Source organism: Protopterus annectens, chromosome 8.part0, assembly GCF_019279795.1.
Source record: "Protopterus annectens isolate FY-2018-M chromosome 8.part0, PAN1.0, whole genome shotgun sequence".
NCBI lineage: Eukaryota > Metazoa > Chordata > Ceratodontiformes > Protopteridae > Protopterus > Protopterus annectens.
This window is the reverse complement of record NC_056741.1, coordinates 1426297993-1426323687: the sequence shown is the minus strand read 5'-3', so window position 1 is coordinate 1426323687 and position 25695 is coordinate 1426297993. Positions and strand designations below refer to the sequence as shown.

Sequence of the window (25695 nt, the reverse complement as noted above, 5' to 3'; positions counted from 1 at the left end):
CAGTTCGCACAAAGGGCCGTTCGGTAGGTTGATTTTCAACCTTTCAAAAGTAAACCAAAGATATAAAGGAAGTGAAAGCAATAATGCTCACTTTGAATGCTGACAATACAATTAATAAAAGTAATACAATTTTGAGAGTTATGACTACTCTGAGGAAGAGGTTTAGGGAAGGAAGTATGTCCTCTAACAGAAAAATATTGTATCTAATGCATATCTGGAAGCAATTTTGTTTCTGTAAAATGCCTTATGGAATGAGACAAAAATGATGAATTTAGTTCATTTCTTTATTATTTTTTGTGATACTTTTTTTTCTTTAATTTCAGGTTGTTTGATCTAGAACCCTTTCTGTTTTAGATACGTATTATGGATTTTGTTTTATGCACAGATAAACTATTATCACATCAAGCAGAAGGGACACTGGTATAATGCTAGATCCAAAGGGTAGCATGTCAAACGTGCAATAACCTGACCTTATTAGATTTCCTATAGTGTCAACATGGGAATATGAATTCTAATTTATGTTGTTGGTACCCACCATCAGAGCTTCAGATGTGAAAGCACTACCTTTTGGTCCATGGACTCTGATTGTATAGTATTGTTTAATGTAAAAGTGTGTTTGGCTTGGTGAGATGGTAGTTATTGTAGGATTTATTAACACTAAGGAGCTTTGAGGATAGACTCATGGGATGAATGAGTCATGCTATGTATAGTAATACACAGTATAAAGTCATGGTAAATAATAAAATCTATGATGCATCATAGGTGGAAAAGGTAAAAGAGAAGCTTCCGGCTGTATTAGGTTCATAGGTTCATAGATTAGTACTAAGCTAACTGCCCTTGTGAGCCATTTTAAGCCTAGCCATTTATCCCTTGTGAGACTCAAACCCTGCACCTTTTGCTTGCACAAGGCAACCCTTACCATACCCCAGCACCTCCCACCCATCATTCTTGTGACAGAAGAATTAGCAAGATGGGTGAAATATCATAAAGATAAAAATGGTAGACAAAGGCAGGAAAGTACCATTTAAGATGTGTGGCAATGACTGTATTCTCTTAGCTAAAAGTTTAGAAGTATCCTTGAAGATAGAGAGGAAGCAATTTTGAAGTCTTGACTTGCGCTGGAGTAAGAGTGTCATGGCATATAAATGTTGCTGTTAAGGATGGCTAGGGTGTGGTAAGGGTGGCTTTGCAGATATATAAGATGTTTCAATCCTGAGATACAGGGAACCAGCATTAAATAGCAATGTTCTTGTGATTACAGATAAAAAAATTTCTACACTGATAAATATCATTACAAAATCCCCCAAAACTGGTGGAATATGTAAACACAAAAATGTATAGGGTTTAGCACTGCAAGTATGTTTATAAGTGCAAAGTGGTATTACAGACAGGTCAGAAATGTCCTTCATGTCATAGAATACAGTGTAGAAAAATATGTGGGATGAAAAATGGGAACAGAATGGCAAGAGAATGTTTGACAACTAGTAGAGGATGGACTGGTGAGGCCTTCCACATGATCAACATATGTGATTACGTTTTACATAAAGCAGATGATCAAGGAGACTATTAACAAAGAAGACTGTTACAAAACTATAGAGAATGACTAGATTAGTTCATCTATTCCTTCAGTGAAAGAGGTATGAGATGTTACTCCCATATTTGCCATGTTTTAGTGGGGTCAATGTATCAGAACTCAATAGATGTGGTAATATGAGAAGGGAAACAGTGCTACACTCTGAATTATGCATCTCAAGAAAGGGAGAGAGATTATTGGGAAACCTTCTTAGTGAAAATGGTAGCATAATGTAAACTATAAGAAAAGCAACTAATATAATTAAGGCAAACAGGAAGATCAGATGCAAACTCTTTTAAAGTGTTCATTAAAAATGGGATTCCTTCAAATAAATGGAGGAGTTGTAGTAATTTTTGTAGCACAAAGGACAGAACTAACATGACTAATTCTAAGAGTAGGAAAGGAATGTGTGCACCACCATGGGGGTAAAATTGGGATATACATAAAAGATGAGGAAAGTAATTTAGGCATCTCCGTTTGAACGTATGGGTGAGGTGCTAAGGTTTTATTAAAATGATAATCAGGACAAAGTACATGGAGAAAAAATTCCATGAACAAAAAGTTTGGACATCAGAGAAATTCAAAAGATGAAGCCACCTATGAGGCCTGTATTTAAAAACCTTGCTGAAATGTTTCCTCATGTCAGTATGATTGTGTAAAGAAGCTACTAAAGTAAATTCCATTTTCTGGAGATGTTGTACCCTGGAACAGGAAATGGCAACCATGTTCCTGTCATGACTCTAGAGAAGAGGAAAACTAGAAGAGGTGCAAAAGTACAAAAAACAAACAAAAAAACAAAAAACAAAACAGATTTATAAAATCCCCAACAGATTCTTGCAATTTCTATATTTAGTGATTCAAATGGGATTAATGCAACTGAAAGGAAGGAGAGTCAAAGGGTGGTTTTGTACATTGACGTGCATTGTCCTTGTCAGAAAAGAACTGGAGGAATTACAAGGTGAAAGCAGGAAAAGAATCATACAGCATTCATAAAGAGCTCCTGAACATGACTTGTGGCATGATTACTGGGAGCAGACACTGCAAAAGCTCAGGCAAAGTACTGTATTTTCATAAAATTAGTATAAGATGAAAACTCTGTAGCAGCATCACAGAAATGTCATTTCTTTTCTTCTTTAACTTTATATTGGATAGTTCATATATTTTGTAACCCCAAAAAAATCTTCAAAGAGATAAGCTGTTGATGTAGTTTTACTGCACCTGGCTGGATTACTTGGACTTTATTCTGAGTTTTGAAAAAAAATCTGTAACAGAAGGTATATACACAAAATTTACATACTGCTTCTCTCCCTTTCTTTTTGTTTTCTCTCTCCTACATTCCTTCACTTGTACCTAGCATTGTGTTTTTCTTGTTTCAATTTATTTGTGATGAAGTCAATCCACAGTCCATTTCTGCTTCCCTACACCACTTTCTCAGACCAATCAATGACTAATTCCTTACCTTCAACAAATTCCATAAAAAAAGTTAATCATCAAAAACTATACACGAATAGATACATTTACTGAAATTCATTAACTGTTCTGATTGATTCTTAAGCTTTGATAAAATGACTGACTGCCAAGTTAGTGTTAAATTTCAGTCAGATATTAGAGATGTATGTTTTTACACGTGTGACAGCTACAGTCTTTCCTCCAGATCCGTCCATCCATTCATCGCTCATCTACCCCATTTTTACACATGGGGTTGGGGTACCAATTCACCAGTGACATTCATCTCAAGCCAAGGTTTTTACCACTGGGCGACTAGCCCTGCAGATGTTTTATCCATTCACTCAGCAAACATTACTGGTTAATCTTTTCCTGCCTCATCTTCTAATTCTGAAACTACATCTTTACTTGTCATTCATCTCATGTTTGAATACTAATCCTGCAAGATCTATGTGCTTCATGATACATTTCTGTGCTAACTGCTGTGAATTCATGTGTACAATATAGAGCTGTTCTTCTGAAATACTCCTTTCTCTTTTTAATATTCCTTATGCTGCATTGATACTTGTCTAAATAAAGGACCAGTCTGAACCAAAATAATTGTTGTGGTTCTTATCTTTGCAAGCACATTTAATGTCTAATTTGTTTGCCCCAGCTTCAGTCTTATTCAGAAATAAGGATCATTTCTTAGTAAACTTTTCATGTACAGTATGATATACAAAGTAAAACAGAATAAATCATTTGACCAGAACGAATCAGAAGAGTGAGCACAGAATAGGATATTCTGGTAAAAAATGAATTTCTGGAAAAAAAAAACATGTACTCTGTTTTTCAGTATTGATTTAGATGATTAAGAAATTAATCTTTAAGTTTTTAAAGTCCATAATCTCAAATTGTCGTGCATGCATTTATTAAAAAAACTTACCCCAAAGTTTGTAAACAGTGGCTGAGATGTATATGTCAACACTGAAGATGGTCCGACTACTGTGTAACTAGGGCAGACAGGCTGGACGTACATATCTGCTGTATACGGAGAATTGAGGGACTCATGTGGTATATAATCAGAGCATGTTGTCCATTGAGATAATGGCTGCAGGGCAGCAGGGGAGGGCTGAGATAGCCAGCTTGTACAGAAGGACTCATCAATCATGGTTGGCACAGAAGATATAATACCATCTGTCTCAAGTACACCTGGATAGCCTACACAATTTAAAACAAAAATCACAGTTACTATACTTAAAAGACAGCTGTAGAAGGGTCAGTATATGAATGCAGTAGTTATTACAGTTAAAAAATGAGGTTATTACCAGTAGGTGTATATGGCGACAGTGTGGCATGAGGCAAAACAACCTGTTGAATGATAAGAAATAATCCAGTTAAGTTAAGACACAATATATTTTTCTGAAATATTTTCACTGCATATATGCAACTACAGTTAGCCCCCTACTTTTATAAAAGTGTTACTAAAAGAACTAGCAAACTATTCCAAACTCACCATCTTGGGGTAAATTACTGGAGCTGCAATCTTATCAAATAAGCACGAACATAAGGCATTGTTAGTTTGAGTTATTTGAAGCACTTGCCAAAAGCATCTTTGTAAAATCATATAAAGGAATCTGTTTATACAGATACCCAGAATTAGATCACATGGAGTAGTCAGCTAGGTCTCCATCATAACTAGATTAATTCAGTGATCTAAGTAATAAGCAAAGAGCACATAAAGTTATCTAGTGATCTAAGTAATAAGCAAAGAGCACATGAACTTTTACATAAATAAACACCCAGTACAACACAAAATTCATAATGAATCAAGATATATATCTAAAAAAAGTATAAGTGTAAAATACACATGTGTGCACACACACACACACACACACACACACACACACACACACACACACACACACACACACACACACAGTTTACTATGAAATCTCAAAACAAAAATGCTCAGTTGTACAACCTAAAAAGCTGCCCATAATATGGAAAGAAGTGGGGCAGCTAAAAACAAGAGCTATTTGCATGAGGCAAGCCATGATACAGCCTCAATGTGAGGGCCTCCTGAAATTATATGTACCAACTGTAGTCACACAAGACTGGGAAATGGAGAAATTCAAGTAACTCAAAAAATTAACAACAGAAATGTTCTGGGATTTATTAAAATAAATAATCACTTCCAAATAAAAAACTTTTGGATTTCCCCTTCTTCAGTGCGAAGAACTGAGAAGCACTGAAGAAGGGGAAACCTGAAAGTTTTGCTATTCAGAAGTGATTATTTGTTTTAATAAATCCCAGAACGTTTCTGTTGTTCATTTTTTGAGTTACTTGTTGGACTGCTATCAAACACAGTCTACTGCAGTGGATTCCTTTTGTGTTGTATTTGAATGGAGATAGTCATCATAAATGCAGAAGGTCTGAAGAATTGTCTTGTATTTTATTTATTTTTATTTATTTATTTAAATTTGTTGACCGGGAGTGTCCGACTGGACGTAGGTCCATTTTCAGCGGAGGCCTGGGGAGAAAAGCTCCACAGTAAAATAAACAGACAGTAGTTACATTGGATTACATAGCGATTAACAATTTAAGATAGCAATTACTTACAACATATTTACAGATGAAGAACATAGTACATCAGTAGACAACTAGAATCTTTATCTGTGAAGTACATAACAGACATTAACAAATGTTACAATGAGAAGTTCCTGCTGTATAATAAGTACTAGGCTTATGAGCATCTGAGCCTGCTATAATCAAGGCAGTTAGTCGAGTGGAGAGAAAGGTAGTGGTTGGATGGGGTGGATGATATTAGAGTGGGTGTTGCAAGGGCATAGCCAGCATGTTTTTAGGTGCGCTTTTAGTAAAGTTTTGAAGTGGGTGCATGATGGTATGGAGGTAATTGTGGGTAGGAGTGAGTTCCATAATTTGGCTATGGCGCAAGAGAATAGTGCTTCATCAGCAGAGTTATTGGCTTTAGTGATCTGCAAGTGATTTTTGTTGCTGGATCTTAGTGGTCTGGTGGTGCGATAGGGTTGGAGTAGATTCTGGAGGGATGGGACATTTAGTGGATGGTTTACTAGTTTGTGGGCGAGTGAGAGTTGATACCACTGAAAGAGGTGAGGGAGTTCAAGCCAGCCCAGTTCAGCAAGTGAGAGATAGTGGTGACTATGGTAGGATGCCCCTGTGGTGAATTTGGCAATTTTGTTGTAGCAGGTCTCTAGCTTGTTTAGATCACATTGCCTTAGGTTGGTATATATTGGAGAGGCATAAAGTAGGGTGGAGATAAGGTGGGAATTTGCTATTGAAATCTTTGCTGCTTTGGTGAGAAATTGCTCATTTCTGTATAACGCTCCTAGTTTTTTGTGGACTTTTTTTATGGTCATGGACCTACATTACCCAAATATGACGTCAGATTGAATACATTTAGAAAGTGAAGCTATCTGAAGATTGAAGGATGAGTTAGCAATTTAAATGGAATTCCTGGCTTTGATAATGGATAATGGATACACATTTTCCACATTCCACAGCTTGAGTAATACAGATGCAAAGAAAGTGAAAAATGTGACTATGTCCTAATATTTTTCAGTCACAAAAACCTTAAATATTTATATCAAAACTTTTACTCCACCTAACTTGTTTTAGCCCTTCTGATCTTCAACTTTGCTAATTGCACTCTGTCCTTATTCAGCTGTTTATTTTATCATATGCACTATGCATTTAATGCTTAGTCTCCCACTATTCCCTCTCCTTTGAACCAATCACCCACACGCTGTTTATATATACAGCAGAAGCAAACACTTGGTTATGCTGCAATACTTGCTGATTGTTTTCTTGCAGTACATCAGGCAGCTGTGAATGGGTCCAGTACACTCCAATTACCCTCGCTTTGCTCAGGCTCACTCCACTCCCCTACCCTACTCCTAAACTTATAACACCTAACACTTCCCACTCTTCCTAAACCAGCCAGTCACTTCACAACAATTACCTGCAATAAATCACTCAGCTAGATCTTACCTCCATTGAAACCTAGCTCTGTAACAATCAACCCGCACTTATTACCCACAATACCAAGCTACTCATTTTCACAAAAAAGAAAAAAATCTGCCTTAAACAAAACCCAGTTCACCACATAATCTCAAAACAACACAATAATCAAAGTCATTACTCACACCAAATTACTGGGAGTAATAATAGATGAACATCTAAAGTTTCACTTACACATACAACATAACATTAACAAATCACACCATAAACTAGGCATCCTCTATTGCAGCAAACGCTTTCTTAACTCATCCACTAGACAAAGCCCTGCTACCGCTTACTTACTACCCTGTCTCATCTATGATGCCCCATTACTCACTAACCTTCAATCCTGTCTAGATATTCCACCCGCCAGTGGGAATCCCTATACTCCCTTAACTGTCTCAAACTCCTTCATTATCTCACTTACCTCCAACTGACAATTGTGCATCAAATAATCTATAAATCTTGACTTTGTCCTAACCTTAGCTCATTATTTAGCAACTGTCTTCCCAAAAGATCTCTTAAATCTGAAGGTCCACAAAACTAAGCTATCTGCTGGTTAACTTCTATATTCGTGTGCTATTGCCAGAGCGTGGAATGCCCTTCCATTAACAATTAGAGCCGATCAAGTCTTAACATATTTCAAAACTTCTTTACATACATCTATTTTTTAGCAGTACAGTTTAGAGTGGGGTCATCTGCTTATCAGATGCCAAAATCATGAACATTGTTTTCAAGTTTTCTTACAATGTGTGAGTGGTTATTGTACTTGCTACTGAAGCCAGACCTCAGTAAATCTGCATCCATTTGACAAGGGACTTAGGACAAGAGAACATAAGTCCTCTCATTAATTAAAGACATGGAATCCTTGCAGTTGTTGGTAAGGTTGTTTATAAATTGAAGGGATAGCACCATACCAAGAACAGTTCAGGTTACCAACATTTGAACATAGGCGTAAATATATAATCTGTTTTTATTAATGTTATGATCTCTGTCAGGTAAAACAGGTCAGTTTCCAACTAGTTACAGCATTGCACAAAAAATTGGATGCCTCTCTCTCTTTCTCTCTCACACACTCAAACACACACGCGCATGCATGCACACACACACACACACACACACACACACACACACACACACACACACACACACACACACACACACACACACACACACAGTAAAATATTCTTTGTTGTACAACCACAAAATGAGAATTAAAAAGGAGACTATCCTTTCAGCCGAACCCATATATAGAAAAATAAAAAACATATTTTTCACTCCTAGGTAAATTCATTCTTTGGTCAAGATGACTGATTTTTCTTATTCCCCTACATGGAAACAAGGCTCAATGAATATCTTTTCTTTGAAGCATAAATTCTAGAATATTTAAGAAGCCAAGAGTCTTTTAGAAATGATATACCTCTATGGTGGATGCTGGTTTCCTTGGTCCTTTCTTGTCCATTTATCAGGTATAGACAAGTATTTACTAATGGATGGGTTTACAGGTAAGTTACAAATATCCCGTATGGGCAAGTTCTTCAGAGCCTGGTTAGTCAAGCAGAGCTGACTGGACATAGTCTTCAACAACATAGTTTCACTTGCAAACTGATTGAGTCTAAGCTCACTGCATGCTTGCCTATGGGACTTCACTTCTGCTGATAGTCATTTCAGAGTGACACTTCTAAAATATGTTTAACTTTTGCCAGCTTTCTTGGCATACATGGATAAACCCTTGTCTGCAGTGCAGGCAGCTATAATTTGATTAATGGCTTGGGTGCCTGTTGGATCTAATGAGGGAAGGGAGGAGTGATGTGATTTGCTCACCTCTTCTCAGGGGCAAGGTGTGGGAGTACATGGGAAGGTGCATGTTCCTGTGATTTAATCCCCTATAGATATAGAATGTCAGACCCTATTAGAGTGCCGGCTTCAAGAGGTGTATTATGTTATTCAAAGAAGTGAGTGGCACACTCTGATTGATGCCCTTTATAAACCGAACGCTGGATATGTTAATGGACATGCACTGTAGAATTAGGGACATATATGGAAACTTTCCAAGGGCTGTCAAAATGATAGCCGCACCTGGTTGGCTCTTGCAGAAGAAGAATGGATAGGCTAGTTTGCAGAGAGGCAAGTTAATTATCAGTAGACAATAGTGGAGAAAAACATCAAAAATGATTGTATGAAAATAGCTAAGGGTACAGTTTCAAACATGGAGACTGTAGGTGGGTGGATCAGGGACAGACCAATGAACACTAGTTATCTGAACATTGCCACAGCAAGGTTCAAGATCTTGTATATAGTTACGTTAATATATGGGTGTGACCCGAAATACTTGTCTGACAAACTCAATCACCTCAGCACATATTTCTTGAAAATGTTTAAGTGTCTAAGATTCCAGAGGTCATGGGAATAAAATAGGTTTAGCCATGTCTATTTCACACCTAGCATAACAGAGTGATAGATAAGATAAAAACTTCCATAGGGGATTCTAATACAAATGCTTGAGTCCCAAACACTTGAAGACCACTGTCCCAAAGCCAGGAAATCAAGCATCTTGTAGCTCATGTGGGTTGCTGCTCGCAGAAGAACTCAAATATGAGTTCAGGCAAACAGCTGGGGAGGAAGAGGGAGGGAGGAGAAATATAGGTTTAGGCATCAGTTTTGTAGGGGATTTAGGGTTAAGGAGTATGAGATTAATTTTAGGGTTAGGGAGCGCAAAGGGAGTTTTGAATTAAGGAATAGCAAGGGAGTAAAGCAGGCAGGGAGTTTCATGTTTAGGAAATAGTCATGGAATTTAGGTTTAGAGTGGGGGTTTGGAGTTTTACAGCAAGGTAGGGAGGATTCAGGTTTGGAACTGGGTGAAAGTCTTAGGATTAGAGGTAGGACTCTGGTAGTTCTATACATTGTTATATGATCAGATGTTGGGAGGGCTAAGTAGTCATGTGAGATTGGGCTAGTCAGAGTTCAAGCACTTGGTTTATCAAGCAATTGGCAGTGATCAAATATGTTGTGAGCTACTAGCATCCAAACCCTACTAGTAGACCCTCCATTGAAAATGCCACTTGTGACTATATGACTGAATGGGTGCCCATTGGATGTTGACTAAATAGAAATGCCAAGACTTGTGACTGATGCCTGATAACAAGACTGTCTTTACACTTGTTAATCAGAAGAACCAGAGTTTATTTCAATATTCATATCAGTGCAGAGTCAGATATCAGGTCACAGCTAGGAATCTATGAAGAAAGTCTGATTCTGATTCCTGTTCTGTTCCTAGTACAGACTAACTTTTTATATGGAATAATCATTTCCCTTCTTTGAGATAGTCACTATATTTTCTTCATCCTATTTTGATAAATACATATGTTGTTCTTGCACTTGTGTATGAAAGGTACATCAAGGTCCTGTACTTCCAGTTTCAACTTGATTTAATTTTAGAACATTCTTAATGAACATGACCTGCGGAAAATGTGCAGGGGTTGACCTTTCTACCTTTGCATGCATGTCTATGTCCCAAATAACACTATTGCTTTCCAGGCTGTAACCTCTCTCTCTTGGCCTTCAAATTAGTCAAGAAAAGGCCTAGCATGTCATACATTCTGATAATGATCATACATTTTGAAGGATGAAAGCAAGAATGCAACTAGATTACCAAAGGAAGTTTCTCTGGATGATATCTTCTCAGAGGTCATGTAGTGATTGTGTTGACAGAAAAGAGGAAAGAATGAAGTAGATCTAATGAAAGTGCATTCCTTTATAATACATACAATTTCTCAGTATATCTTAAAATTTTGATGTCATAGGATATACAGTAACCCTTGAACTTTACCTAGCTACTTTTAGTTTGAGCTTTTTTCTTCACTTTTGCAGGTAATAACCTCTGAATATGGAAAGTGCAATTATGTTTATTCTCATGTGTGTATTGTAAAACAGGTGTGCATACCTTGAAAATGTTGTGCAAACCAGGAAAGATGAAATAAAAGGTGGCAGTATTAACTAGAAATTATCAAACTGGATACTTACTTATAATGTATTTTGTTACTGTGCATTAAAAGAAACTAATGGAGTCTTGGAAAAAATGTTTAAATAAAATTTCCTGAAAATGTCATGTATATCATTTATTGGCATTATTTATCATCAACTCACTTAGTGTTTGCTAATATAGGTACGGACAGATTCCCTTGGTAAACACAATGATATAATTCATTAAGGCTTTCTGCTAAATTTCAGGACCATCCATGTTTTAAAGGGGATATAGCAAAATCCTCTCATGTTATGTCATGTTGCTATTACAGTGTGAATATAGCCTAAATAAAATGTATATGCCTGCATAGAGATGTTAAAGTGCTAATTATGGCCCCTACTACCTGATTTTGAATAGTGTGCTTGACGATGGAGGCCAGATGTGCACGTGCTGACATACCTTTGCAGCTGATCTGTGGTATAGGCCAAAGATATCTGGGTGGTATTGTCCATGGGGGCAGTGCAACAGCTGAGTCACACAAGGAGGTGAGAATATATATGGCAAAATTGCCCTTTTCATGGCTTTCTCTGAGATGGGATGAGTGTGTATAGAGTATGATGTTGTCTCAGGAACCTCCTGCTGTATACCAAATATGGGTCAATGTTATTCTGGTGGAGGCTAAGTCAGGTTTGGAGCATCCAGTGGTCAAGGAGAGGCCCTAAGAGCAGCTGATGGTCAGCTATGGGGAGTCAAACATGCAGTAAGAAATACAATAACATATATTCCTGTGTTCCTGACCATTACTGATTGCTTTACAAGATTCATTATTCATTTGTCATTCATTTTCTGCTTACTGTTTAAGCCCATCCCAGTATACCGATAGGAGGCAGATCCTATCAAATTTACAGCTTTTATGTGTGTGTATCGTGAGTGAATAATGACATCATAACTATAGTGCAATTTTAATTTCAACCAGTAAGAATTCTTTAATGAAATATTCATATTCTCCTCATCACTCTATGTACTACTAATATAGATTCAGTTCTCCTGCTCTGTAAAGTTTGGCAGTTTAGATAATACTATATAATGAATGCTTATTTTATCGGCAAGCTACCCTTTTATTCCTAACTCTCCTTTTTATTTCCTGCAAACTTAGTGTTGCTACAAATAATAACAGACTGCCTTATGGTATTGGCATAGCTTTATGTTGTCACAAATTAGCTATCAAACAGTGATCTAGCTGCAAAGGAATGTAAAACATATTTATGTATCATTTGAATTTGATCTTTGTTGTCTGCATAGTAACTTCACCTAAGAAAATAACTAAAAAAATGAAAGACTTTTAAGTTATGCATTTCTTTACATAATTCAGGTAAAATTAATTCATTACTGGAGGTTGAAACTTATTTGTAGTTAGCAATATATGGTAAATACAAATGATTGCTGTTGCCAAATGACCACAGCCAACTAGAACATTCAGGTTATAGAAGTTAAAAAAAAAAATAAGATTTAGAATATGTGCTTAGAATTTCATATTCACTAAGCCAATGGGAAACATGTCTGAGCAAACACTTATTTGGGAGGATCAGTGTAAGCATAGGATTCCACGTAGAAAGGACCCTGAAAAAATAGGAAATCACAGAAAATATATAAAATAATTCAAAGTGTATTGAATATTTTTCACGTAGAGTGATTCTGATACTTCTGGTATGAACAACAATAATAAAATGATAAACAAAGAAAGCTCTGGAATTAAACATGTAAAACGTTCTGAGCTTAAATAGCCAAATGAAATGAGTATTTTCACGTGAAAGTAATTTTCTTTGTATCCAAACAAACAGTTGACAGGTCTGTACTGGAGAAAGTCCTTAAGGCTCTCTGTAACTTGGATGGGTCCATTAATTTGCATAGGCAACCTGCCGATCCCTCAGGGAATTATGTGATCAGAGCAACAGAGTTCTTCAACTGTCAGTTATTAAACGTTCAGCTGTGTTCAGCATAAAACCACCTGGAACATGATGTGCAAAATACTTCAGTATTAGTGGCATAATCAGAGAGTAATAATGTGGGCCAGGCACTGCCTTTTTTTTTTTTTTAAATCAACCAGCATGTGTAGAGAATTTAAACACTATTAGATTAAGTATAGAACCATATCCAAAAAGCAACCATTTTACTGTTACCATACTATTGTTGATCCTTATGATAAGTTGCCCCATTTTCAGAGTTACTAAGTGGGGCATTTTTTATGCAAACTTGAACTTTTGCAGGACAAACTGTACTCACAATTGTGTGAATGACTGCAATTCACTTTAGTGCCAAAACAAAAGGCCACTCATAGAATTTCAGTGTTTTTTGTTGTTTCATATTATATTGCAGTTTTTCAAAAACAAAGTGTTTTGTGCAACTGCTAAAGCAAACTTAGAAAATAGTTTTTCTCCTAACTTTAAGGACATTTGCTATCCATCCCCCTCCCCTCCTGGTGCATTCACACTAATTACGGCTGTCCAGCATAAAGGGAGGCAGGTGTTAACCCTGGTGACCTTATTTGAGAAGTGAAATCCTCTAGGGCCAGTAACTTGTTTTTTCCATTTCGTGATCCACTATAATATCTCGCTGTTATTTCACCAAGGTGAACCTTATTTTTTACAAGCTTTCTCTCATTCAATACAAGATTAACCGAAAATGGAGTTCTCCCTACTGGTAATCAAGGAGCTGACTGCCTCATAGCAATAGCTTATTCATCTGGTGTCCTGGGTAGTTCCTGCACTGGTTGGTGTTATCTACTCTAAATTAAAGAGAGCTACAAATATACCAATTACCCTGCTGAAATCTACCCTAAATTAAAGAGAGCTACAAATATACCAATTACCCTGCTGCAATTGCTAGTGGACACTGACATACAGTAAGTTTGAAGCATATATGTAGTATTGGCATATCATCATTTACGTAAGAGGACACAATATTCTTCTAGCTTAGTATAAATAAATACCTGTTCTGCACTTGTGCTTGATTGGCACCGAATGACAGGTTCTAATAGCTTGGTCCCAGGATAGCCATCCCCTTTGCTGCACCATAGTTACAGTTCTGGATTATCTTTTAGCTGACAAGACATATCCAGTCACAATAATCTTTTAATATAGATCAAAAGCAAGAGTGTTAAACACAATGGAACTGCTGCTTGTCCGAGACTGGCATGTGCTTTAGAAGGGAGTTTCTTCTTTCTTTCATGGTGTATGATGGTGGAATTTAGAAATCTGAGGGGTAAGGAGGGACTTCCCTCTGAGAGATAAACTGCATTCAAGTCTGTAGGTGGGTTGTATGAGGAATCAGTTTTGATTAAGCAATTTTTTTTGTGAAAAATTATGCATCAGTCATTCATAGGGGAAGAGGCAATATAAAACAGTATACAAACAGAAGCTCACAAAACTCTGAACTCAGACCCTTGCTGTCCTGCTTTGGCCTGCTTAAAAATAAATAAATGAATAAAACTTTACCTTTAATAATTTGTATCAGGTCAGTACAAATAGATTTGCATATTAACTTTCATAGATGCCAACAGAAGAATTATGGAGGAATTTCCAGAGGCAACTAAAATATCACATACATCTTCAAGTTTACATTAATTCAAATATGTTGAAAAAATTATTTTATCTGCTCCTTCCTTAACAGTTTCTTTTTCCAGCCTCTTGAAACACATACAAAAAGTTCATTCAGGATCTACTACCTTTTCTGCAAAATTATATTTTCATGATACAATTATTAAATGTTCCTCCTTGAGCTATTTCTCCTTGAGATTATGTCTTTTTCATTCAGTTCTGCATAGTAACATCAGCTTTTCACATTGAGGATATAATACACCAACAGCTTAGCTTTCCTGTCTCTTATTTTCTCCAGTACATACATTTCCAGGAGTCTTAGCCGTTATATGTATAGCTTTGGCAAGGTCAAGTACAGACTGTCAGTCAGCTTGTTTTCCCTTTAAAAGCAAAGCCTTTAGAGCTAATTAAAGTACTATTGTTGAAACATCTTCAAAACCTGTACAAGCAATTACTTCTCCATTAATGTTGCCCACAATAATGTCAGTATTACATTGGTTAATTCCCTTACTCCCTCAAAATACATAGTTGCATAAATCCTTAACTTCTTAGGTTGTTACTAGGCACTTGATTGGGAAGATCATTTGTAGCTTAACCACAATTCCCACCACTTACTCCCCTTTTCCATGTAGATTTGTGGGATATGAATGGGGCTATATTTGTGGTTGCCCATTCACTTATGCATGTTGCCTTTGAACATGGTAAGGGAGCTACTTTGTTTAATATGGGAGGAGGGTCAGATTATTCCAAAGGAGAGAAACGTTTGAGTGAGGTATCTATTATGCTAGCTGGTTTGGTTTATTTTATGGTGGTGTTTAAGGTCTTTAGTACAGGTGATAATAATATTGCCAGTTTCACAAATATGATGACAGTCGCTAATGAGCAGAGGGATAAGAGTTTTAAAGATCACGTTCTGAGATCCTCCGTAGTTTTCTTTTTTTCTAACATTGTCAGTTTTCAAATTCTTCATGCATTTCTGTGTATTGCCAATAGCTGAAATGTACTGTAGTTTTAAAATAAGTAGTAAAAATGTTTTTTAAACAATCTCGCTTGTACAACCTGACGACTAACACAATTAAGATGCTACACCCGAAGAAGTCATTGTGTCATGTGTTTTGATAACTTTGTTCTGCATCTAGGATATTCCTGCAGTTATTTCAAATTACTCTGGGGAATTATTCAGGAGTGTTGCTCACTTAAAGACCCATAGCAGTTAGTCACCAGGGTGTACAAGCAGGAACATTTAAAAAAATACTTTTACTGTTTATTCGTTAATTGTTGAACATTTCAGTGCATCAGCAGTCCACAGAAAAGTAGGCAGGATGTGAAAACTGACAATTTCTAAAAAATGGAAATGCTAAGGAAAATCGCTGAATTTAATCTTTAATTGGGGATTGTTACTATGGCTTTATTACTGTTTCGTCATATTCACTTTGCAAGTGAATTAAAGCAATGTGATAAAGCTATTCATTTTGCCCCCTGTTTATTTAATTATTATTAATTAAGAATTAAATATATTTTAGAATTACAGGTAATCAGTAATGCCATTTATTCATACACCCCAAAACACATCATATATTGCCTTGGATTATACCTTAATGTAAATAGATGCCGGGTGATATGGAAATACTGAGGCCACATAAGTGTCTTTTCTAAAATTAAATTTTCAACAAAAAAAATCATGCCTGCAATGTTTAAAAAGACCCCTTCTATGCGTAACCAGGTATATAGATCATGCAAACATGAAACAAATGATTTTAACGAATTGAGGTTCGACCTTTGCACTTGATTTTTAAGACATTCTGCTTAAGTAGTGGCACACAAGCCCTTGATTTTCTTTGTTGAGATCTGCTCAGTCTTTCAAGTTGGATCTGGACAAATACGTGCCAAAGGTGTGTATTGTATTTATTGATGGTCCTTATAAGGGAGAAGTAGAGAGGTGTAATAACGTTACTAGACCCATAGGAAATGCCATTAGTAATCAGTGGTTTTAAATATAATGATTTCCTAACAACCCATAGTTACATGGCAAAGTGAAGCTTATTGTCAAAAAGTGTGCACTGCTTTCTAATAACAGTTTTTTTGGAGGGGGGTGGGGGGTGCTATTAATATGGAAATGCCAAGGCATTCTGGTTTGCCAGAGGTTATAAAACTATGCTTTTGAAGATTTAGCTTGAGACCATGGACATAGCACCATTTGTTTGTACATGTTAGACTTGCAAAAACTGTCCACAGGGAAGTTAATGATGGCTCCAAGTTTACAGTCATTGGCAAACATAGTCATGCACAGACCATCAGCATTCAATTGACATCAGAGAAGCAAATACCAAACTGAAGTGGCCATGTTACTGATCCCTGGGGGACATTAATTGTAAGAAGTCTTTTTCAAGGAGAGTGCACCCAAACTCTAAAGTTGCTCTGTGGTGTTCATAATCCAGTTTGCTATCCATCAGGTTGCATAAAGATTTATGTTTAGTTTGGTGATATTTTATATAATGTCCGAGTAAGGTATCAAAGGCTTTTGCTGGGATAGGTTGAAGAAAGCTGTGAGTACCAACATAACCCTTATCCAAGGCTCCTGTGACTTTTTCAGACAAATTGATGAGATTAAAAACTACCAACTGCTGACTGGTATGCTGCAAAAATTCCTTTATTGAGACAAATACATAAAAAGTTAAGTACTGTTTTTCATTTTGTATTAAACTTCATCAGAACTCTGTGTACCATAATGTTTCACATTTTAAAACCTAATTATTATATCTTTTTATGTATTTGTCTCAATAAAAGAATGTTTGCAGCATACTAGTCAGTGGGTTTTAGTTTTTAAGTTGCTTTTATTTATTATGGTGTGGAGTTTATCAGTTTTGGAAATTAATGATGTTAAGCAAACAGGATTTACATTTCAAAAAGTCAGACTGATTTGGGTTAAAATGTTTTTGGCTGTCCATGTCTACATTTATGAGGTCCACAATGATAGAGTCCATTGTCTTACAGATAAGGTTTGTGAGGCATATGGGCATATAATAACCAGGACCAGTAAGGGGGGGTCTGCTTTCTCCAGGAATGATCACCTTAGTTCTTCAAGCCTCAGGAGCAAAGATGGATGAGGATAAGATTGAACAGAATTTGGGGCAGGTCAGTAAGACATTGCTTCATATTTGACAGGAAGCTTCTTGGCACATTGTTTGGCCACACTGAACTAGTAATTTTCACCTGTAATTGTGCTGTTAGGACTTGTTCAGAGGTAATGTTTTGGGGAAAGGGCATCAAGGGGTCTACCTTTAGGCTACATGAAGATCGGGGGTAGTTTGAAGTGATTGTGTCCAATATTTGGTCAACTCTGTCTTCAGAGCGATGTAGGTAGAGACATTTTGTATTAACTTGGAGCATTGCAAGGTGGTGTTTCTAAGATTCCTGATATAGCTGATGAAGATCCTGTGACAGGTTTTGACAGAAGAGCCAGATTTGAATGTATACTTGTCTTTTTTTTTAATATTTGATTTTATTTAAGCTCTATGTTTAACTGTTTGAGTTTAATTTTGAGGTATGGAGTTTTCAATTTATTACTAAGGGAAATCATTTTTTATACTTTTATATAAGAGCTTCTTCATACTTGGGTTCCTCTAGGCTTTAAACCCCATCATAGCAATGTATTTATTATGGATTGGGACCAATGTCTTGATGCAAATTTTGAGGTCAGACTAGAACCACTCTTTGAAAGCAGCAGTGTAACTACTGTAGATTCTTCAAGGGAAGGGCTCACTTGACACACTTTGTGTCATTATGGAGATGAAATAAATGTGTTTTAGAGAAATCTGTGAAGGTGGTAAGACTTGAGTATTTTTGGTCAGATATTAATAGTAAGAACTACTTTTAATGATCACACTTAACGAGGGAAGATGTAATTAAAGAGCATAATCGTGATGATATGTTTCTTATGATCAGGTCCAATATATGTGATCTTTTCATAAGGGAGCATACAATGTGCTTTTGTAATTTGCATTAATGAATTCTAGGCTGCATTGAGCTTATTTTATGTAGCACAGTAAGTATTCCAATTACTAGGTGAATAATTGAAATTTACAAACATAACAGTGTTTGTTTTGATAGTAAGGAATTCCAAATTATTTAGCTTCACCATGTGGGCTGTGGGTGACATGAGTGGTGCTTCAGCTGACCAGGAAGTGGCATTGTATCTATTTGGCAACTAGGATGTGAAGGAGTTTGTGGTTAGTATCTAGCATGCCACCATCGGTTAAAGTGGCACCCACAGTAGAAGGTCTGAACATGTGATGAGCATTGCACCCTGATAGGGAAGAACTATTATCACTACAATAGAACTGTGTTTCAGAAATTCCCCAGATGTCTATATTTTCATCAAGTTAGGAAGGATTCTAATGATGGCAGTTTCTTATTTAGGCTTCTAGAATTGTGCAGCGCTATCCTTATTCTGTACTGACATTGGATAGGCTAGGTTGGTAGATGGAGCTGATTTATCTAACTAAAAAAGGTACTGTGGGAATTAGACAAGGTCCTGCCTGCTATGCCAAAGCTCTGAGGTGAAAGGTGTTGGCCTTCTCTGTCACAGCAGGTAGGACAGCCGACAATCTCCCTCCAGGTTGACACACACTTGATCTCAGTAGTAGAAGACTATTATGGTTTTACTAGGGGCATCATTTTTGATGCCGCTCAAAAACAGATTTATTTCAGCCTTGGGCATATACTGTGAAAGTGGTATCATGTCATTCTTTATATAATTCATATGTGTATATGACAAGTCAGTCATACCTATATGAACAGTGACCATATTGTAGATGAATTTGGGGTGAAGGGAGTGGACAGCTCTAGATACCTGCCATATCCTGGGCCCTAAGCAGCAGCTCACCATTCACCTTATTTTGCCAAGCCTGGTGAATGGTGTGTATGTAGGCCTCACTTATGACTAGGACACTTCCTTGTTTTTCGCCAGGTCAATGATACCTTAATTATTTAGATGTGCTGGTATGATGACTTGTCTGAGTAGGTCTTCTGATAAGTAATGATAAAGGTGTACTATGAGATTAGATCATGCTGATAAAGATTTTGAGAGGTGGGATTTCATTTCAGAGGCTTTCAGGATATAGAGAGTACATGTGTAAGTTGCACTCCAGTCCGCCATACATCAGTAAGGCCTTCTTGGGTCTGCCAAACTACACTGTGAGAGGTAATACAGAGAGGAGGGGGCAAGATGTCACTTATTGCTTCTAAATCATTACTTACCTTGGAGATGATTATGCCATCAAAGTTTGCCTTCATCTCTCTCTCACTTTCTCTCTCTCTCTCCAAGGAGAACGTGTCCAGTTAATATTAGACATGATTCCTCCCATCAAAGTGTGCAACCATGCAGATGTTTTTTTTTTAAGCTGCCACAGTTTGCACCCCAGTCTCATAGCATCATAATAAGCACTCGTTATATCTTTAGGAAACCATACCCTGGGATCCAGAAACATTTCCCACATCACGTTAATAATTTTGGACAATGTATGACCAGGAGCAGTACGTAGGTGGTTCAGCTATACACTGAGCATGACTGGGGAAGAGTAATAGTTGTACACTGAGATAGTGATGAGCAATATTATTAAAATGAGTGCTCCATGAATTCAAATGAGAGTAAATTATATGGATGTGCAGTTCCGAAGTGTATATCTAACTGTGTTAGTTTCAGAGTTAGTGACTGCAGTAAAATCCCAGAGGTACAGAAGGTGACTCATGGAAGGATGTATGGGGTGCCCTCAGCATTATAAATAATGTAAATGTAACAGGCTGTGTGTGCCACTACTATTCATGGTGTCATAAGTCATCTCCCTCAGCAGTGATGTCATATCCACCCAAGCCTAATATTTCATGCTTTTAACAACATTGAAATTGTGGACTGCTACCATGTGGACAGAATCACCATGCAGGAAATGGCAGAGATTTGTCGCCCTCATTTGCAGGCCTGTGGGATGCATGGAGTACCTATCCCTGTGAATTCCAAGATATATGTGGCTTTCAGAATACTAACTCAACGGATGATTTAGTGGCCACCAAGGGGCACAGTGGGGCATCCCGGGCATCAGCCTTAAAGATACTGGTTCATGTGGAGTGTTTTTAGCCAAGAATGTCTTACTGACAATGTTGGAAATGCTCTGTAGCAATGGTCAGCTAGCAATAACTCTTACCAGAAACCCCAGACCACAGCAGACAGTGGCTACAACTATACTCTGTCTTAAACCCAGGCCATTGTTGAATGTGGGTATGACTTGATGAAGGTCCTCTTTGACTGTCTGAATGTATCTGGAGCATGAACATGTATATGGAGTATGTATACTGCAGTATGAACCTACCTCATGGACTAAAACATTTATAGTCTGTGCTAAGTTATATAATTTTGCAAAAAACATTTGCAGCAGGGCATAAGTGTTTAGGACAAAGAAGTTCCACAACAGGCAGAGGATGAGAAGCCTGATGATGAACCCATGGGGGTTCTGTCTGCAGGTAATGACTATGCCAGAAAAAGGAAGGTGTAGTATGCAGTGGCTATGATTAAGAGGCAGTAGCTGGTTCATAACTATGGGCAAGAATAAAGCAGTATGCAGTAAATTAAAAAGTGGTGAATGCAAACCTTCACCTGAAATTGTGGTTTTCCATACATAGACTACCCACACTAGACAAAGGCTACTCAAGTAACAACAGTAGAGAAAGAAAGCAGGGCACAGTTATCATTTACAAAGGTAGGGAGGGCCATAGTGTTAAGTGCCATCCACAGACAAATGTATGGGTGTTGGCTTTCTTGAAAGGACCTTGGCATTGTGGATTCCAGACATGGAGCTAGGGATGAAGAGAACTGCGGGGTATATCAATGACCTTCTTGGGGACTTGTGACAGACTATGCTACTTTCATAGTCAATGGCTGTGGTAAAAAATAAAACTGATCTCAGAGGTGACAATATATACCTTCAACTCATTTGCCATTTTTCACTTCTTAGCTCTACCTTGCCACACCATCATTTTGTGTTACATACCTGTTACACTGCAACAGTTCACTCTAACAAGATGCTTTATAGTGTGAAGAACATTCTAAAAAGGTAAACAGGCATGACTGTGAAAGGCCTGCTATAGTTCTGTGGAATCCAACCTAGTGAATGGACATGGCTTTCAAGGGCAATAAGTGTGGCAGGTCTTTCCAGTGGTTTTGCAAGAAAAGTAAAATATTACTTTATCTACTGCATAATGGCCAATAGGAATGTCTGACTAGGGACTCTTACGAGTGTCCCCAGTATAAAGTGGATGACTGATACAGTCTTGCCAGACTAGTGTCTGATGTCACTGGCATACTACACTCTACTGACCAGTTCAGGCACCACTACTCTCACCTGAGGAGGTACTATCCTGACCTTTTTATCTGGTAGGAAGAGGCCAGAATAAGGTCACCCAAGATGTATTGCAAATAACTGTCTTGTCTGCACAGCACATTGGTTGTCTGTGTAATAAATGCATTTCTTTTAAGAGTATAACTTAATTTAGCTATTTTTTATCTTCTTGCTTGGAAGCCTATATGGACAATAGCATTCTGTACTAGAGGTGAGTAAAGATACTCTTTAGGCATATGGATGTGCATTATTTCTTTTCATTTGGTAATTATAATTGCATTCAATTTTTAATATATTTAAGCTGTCTTTCTTAAGGTGTACAGGGTACATGAGTAGCACATTTCCTGGTATTCTGAATTTGAGCATAGATTTATATAGGTTATCAGTATGTTTGACCTTTGCAGTTTTTTTTTTTTTGTTGTTGTATACAGGCTAAACTTAGATGAGAGAATACCTATAGAATGACAACGGTACACAACATCACCATGGTATAACTGCTGCCTATAAACACTCCTTTACTCCTTGTCACATGCTCCACAGCACATTTGGATATTTGCTACCAGTGTCTCCACTTTCCAGGTAGCACATCCTAGCATGCAGGCACTTCTAAAGTACATGCTGGCAGTTAGTTGCACTGCATCAATATGTAGCGTCATTGTTGTAGCAGTGTGTCTACATTCAGTATTCTGCTTTATGCATTGTGTATGTGTCAATTATATGCTTATGTTTGTTGGTCTCCCTCTTCTTTATCCTTTGTTTAATAATGATATAATATCTGTTATTTTATTTTTCATCATTACGTTTGTATTTTGCACAGCAGCTGACATGGCAGTGTCATGGCTCCCTACTGAAATGTTGGCACTTATAATGCCAAGTGCACCGAAAAAAGGACAATCCAGGAGGAGTAAATCTCAAACATCACTCTTCCCCTTTAAAATTCTTTTTTTACAGAGTGACAAGCCCTCCACACCCGACAAACATGTATAGTAACTAATTAGATCTGAAGAAGCACCTGGATAGGAGTGAAAGCACTTGTCTTTCTCTTGGATGTTTTTAGCATTTTTTATGCTTGTTTAGTAAACTTTAGAACTGCAACTTTTTTGGATTCGGCAGTGTTGACTGGGTATTCTTCTGTTTGGATTGAACTTAAAAGAACATATGTATCTGAGAAACAAACAAAAAGAAAGAAAGAAAGAAAGAAAGAACATATCTGTACTTTGGAAAAAGCACTTCACTGACATAAAAATCAGTGACATAAATTATAGTCACTTAAGTCTACATACACCCATTTGGAAGTGTGTACAAGACCAGGGAAAAGACAGGTTCATAGGTGTATAATAGGCTAATGACCACTAGAGACCTTATAAGTCTAGCAGTGCAACCCCAATGTGTCCGATAAATTTGATTTATATATGGGATGATTTAGAGACTGCTACTGTCCATCAGAGACATAAGAACCAGACCAGGGGTGACTATCTGATTACCCATCCATTTATCTAAGTTGCACTTAAACAGGGATAGGGAAAGGAAGGAACTGTGATTCACATATATAAGAGCCTGTACCAGAGAATGTGAACGCTCGCAGAAAAATATGTGCCTCTCCAACACATCCTATTTATGTTGCAAGCAAAATTTAGGTCTTTTAATCTAGCATCTAGCATCTATGATGCTGTTTGTATTGCAGATGTAGGTTCATCAAAACAATGACCAGGGATGCCATGTATGCCAGGCAAAGATCACCTCTCAGAAGTCTGTATGATACTGAGTAAAGAGACATGGCTTTTGAAGTGATTGGCATTTTAGATCATGCTTAATTCCTGTATTATTTTTTTTGTGAGTTACCTTTGTGGATGTTCCAGTTGCTCTATGTGTCTGTACAGTTACATACTGAAGGGTACACTGTACTCTATGATGAGTCTGATGGGGGCCGAGTACAGTGGTATGATGACATCTCTGTACATAGATGCTGTGCCCTTACCTATAAGTTAAGCAAGATAGAAGGATTTTCTTAATAGCTTGGGCACATGTTGGTTGAAGGCTAAGTTACTATCAACCTGAGTTGCCCTATCCTTGAACAGTGAATCAACTTTTAAGACTGTTTTATTGATGATGTAGTTATGCTGAGTGGAAGACCTCTCAAAACATACTATAATGCATTTCTTTGTATTGGGTTTTGAGCCATGGCTTTAACACCAAGTGATTCTCTGTATTAGACCTTCCTGAAGGGTGTTCTCATTTTGGGGAGGTTTCAATGACTGCTCCCAGTTTGCAATCATTTGTAAACTTGGTTAGCCAGAGGCCTTTCAAGTAGCTTTGACATCAGAGAAGTAGTTGCCAAACAGAAGTGAGTCTAGCACAGAGCTTTGGGGAGTTCACTGGTGGATGGCATCATTGTGGAGGAGGCCTCACTGATTCTGACCTCCTGTGCCCTATCACTGAGCCAGCTAGCTATCCAGCCTGTTATAAAGGGGATTTATGCAGAGTTCTGTAATTCTTTTGACAATGCCAGAGTGGGTATTGTATCAGATGCTTTAGCCAGCCCTAGGTAGCAGGATACACTGTTTTCCACTCATCCATTGCCTTAGTGACCTTTTCAAAGAAATCCACCAGATTTAGCAAGCATGACCTTACTCTGCCAAAGACAAAGTGGGATCAAATCAATATCTGGAGGCCTCCTATGTCCGTTTGGACAATTTCCATGATAATTCTTTCCATGGCTTTGCAAATAAGACTAGTCAAACTCATGGATGTGTAGTTTTCAGGATCTATTGAAGGTCCTCTGTATGAAGGGGGGGGGACTATCCTAGTCCTCCATTCATGTGGCACAAAGCCTGTTTTAAGATTATAGTTAAATAATAACTCAAGGGGTCCTGATAAGTCTTATTTGAGATTATTCAGGAGGCATATTGGGATGTTATTGGGGCCCATTGAGGTTGTGTTTTTGTCTTTAGTCAGTGTAGCCAGTGCATGCTCCCTAGTTATAGTTGGAGGGATAATATTTGAGAGAATTTGGGGGTTTGGGTTGAGAGGGGGATAAAGTTGGAGCTGAATTTGTCTGCTAACAGGTTCACTTTATTTCCAGGTTCTGTCAATGTCACACCATTAACCACCAGTTCAGCTCATTGCTGTGTGCTGCTCTTGAGGTATCTGACATAGCCGAAGAAGCCTTATGGTTATCTTTCACTTCGAAGGCTATCTTACTCTCAAAGTTGGCTTTTTTTGATGTAACTATCCCTCTTAGTTGCTTATTTACTTTGATAAGAAAGTTTTTATCTTTATGGGAATTACCCTTCCTGATTTTGCCATATTTCTTTTCCTTTTGTTATACATCCTTTTTAATTTGGGATACGTCCAGGACTATTTATTTCTGGGGCTTGTTCTGGGCTTACTTGTGGTAGGTACAGCAGCATTTATATAGCCATTATTAGGGTGGAACAGATTTCTTATTGCAATTCAGCATAGGCTGTTGTATTCTTGGGGTTTGGAGGGGCACTGAATTTTGACAAACCATCACTTAATAATAGGTAATTTGTCTCAGAATAGTTCCTAACTGTTACTGGTTTTAATGGGATTATGGAGTTGATTTTGATTGAGACAGCTTTATAGGTGGACCTTACCAAGGAGGACAAGACATTAGGGGGGAGTGTTCATAGGTTCATAGGTTCATAGGTTCATACTAGGCTATCTGCCCAAGGGCATTTATAA

General features: G+C 37.5%; 1 protein-coding gene across 1 annotated transcript in view; it reads right to left on the bottom strand.

Moving 5' to 3' along the window:
* POU2AF1 (POU class 2 homeobox associating factor 1) overlaps nt 1-25695 on the bottom strand; it is a 191083-nt gene that overhangs the window by 7686 nt on the left and 157702 nt on the right. The window contains exons 3-4 of the mRNA XM_044079451.1: nt 4327-4369; nt 3945-4219 (exon numbers count right to left, since the gene is read on the bottom strand). Coding sequence (XP_043935386.1) covers nt 3945-4219; nt 4327-4369 — 318 coding nt within the window. The remainder of the gene's footprint in view (nt 1-3944; nt 4220-4326; nt 4370-25695) is intronic.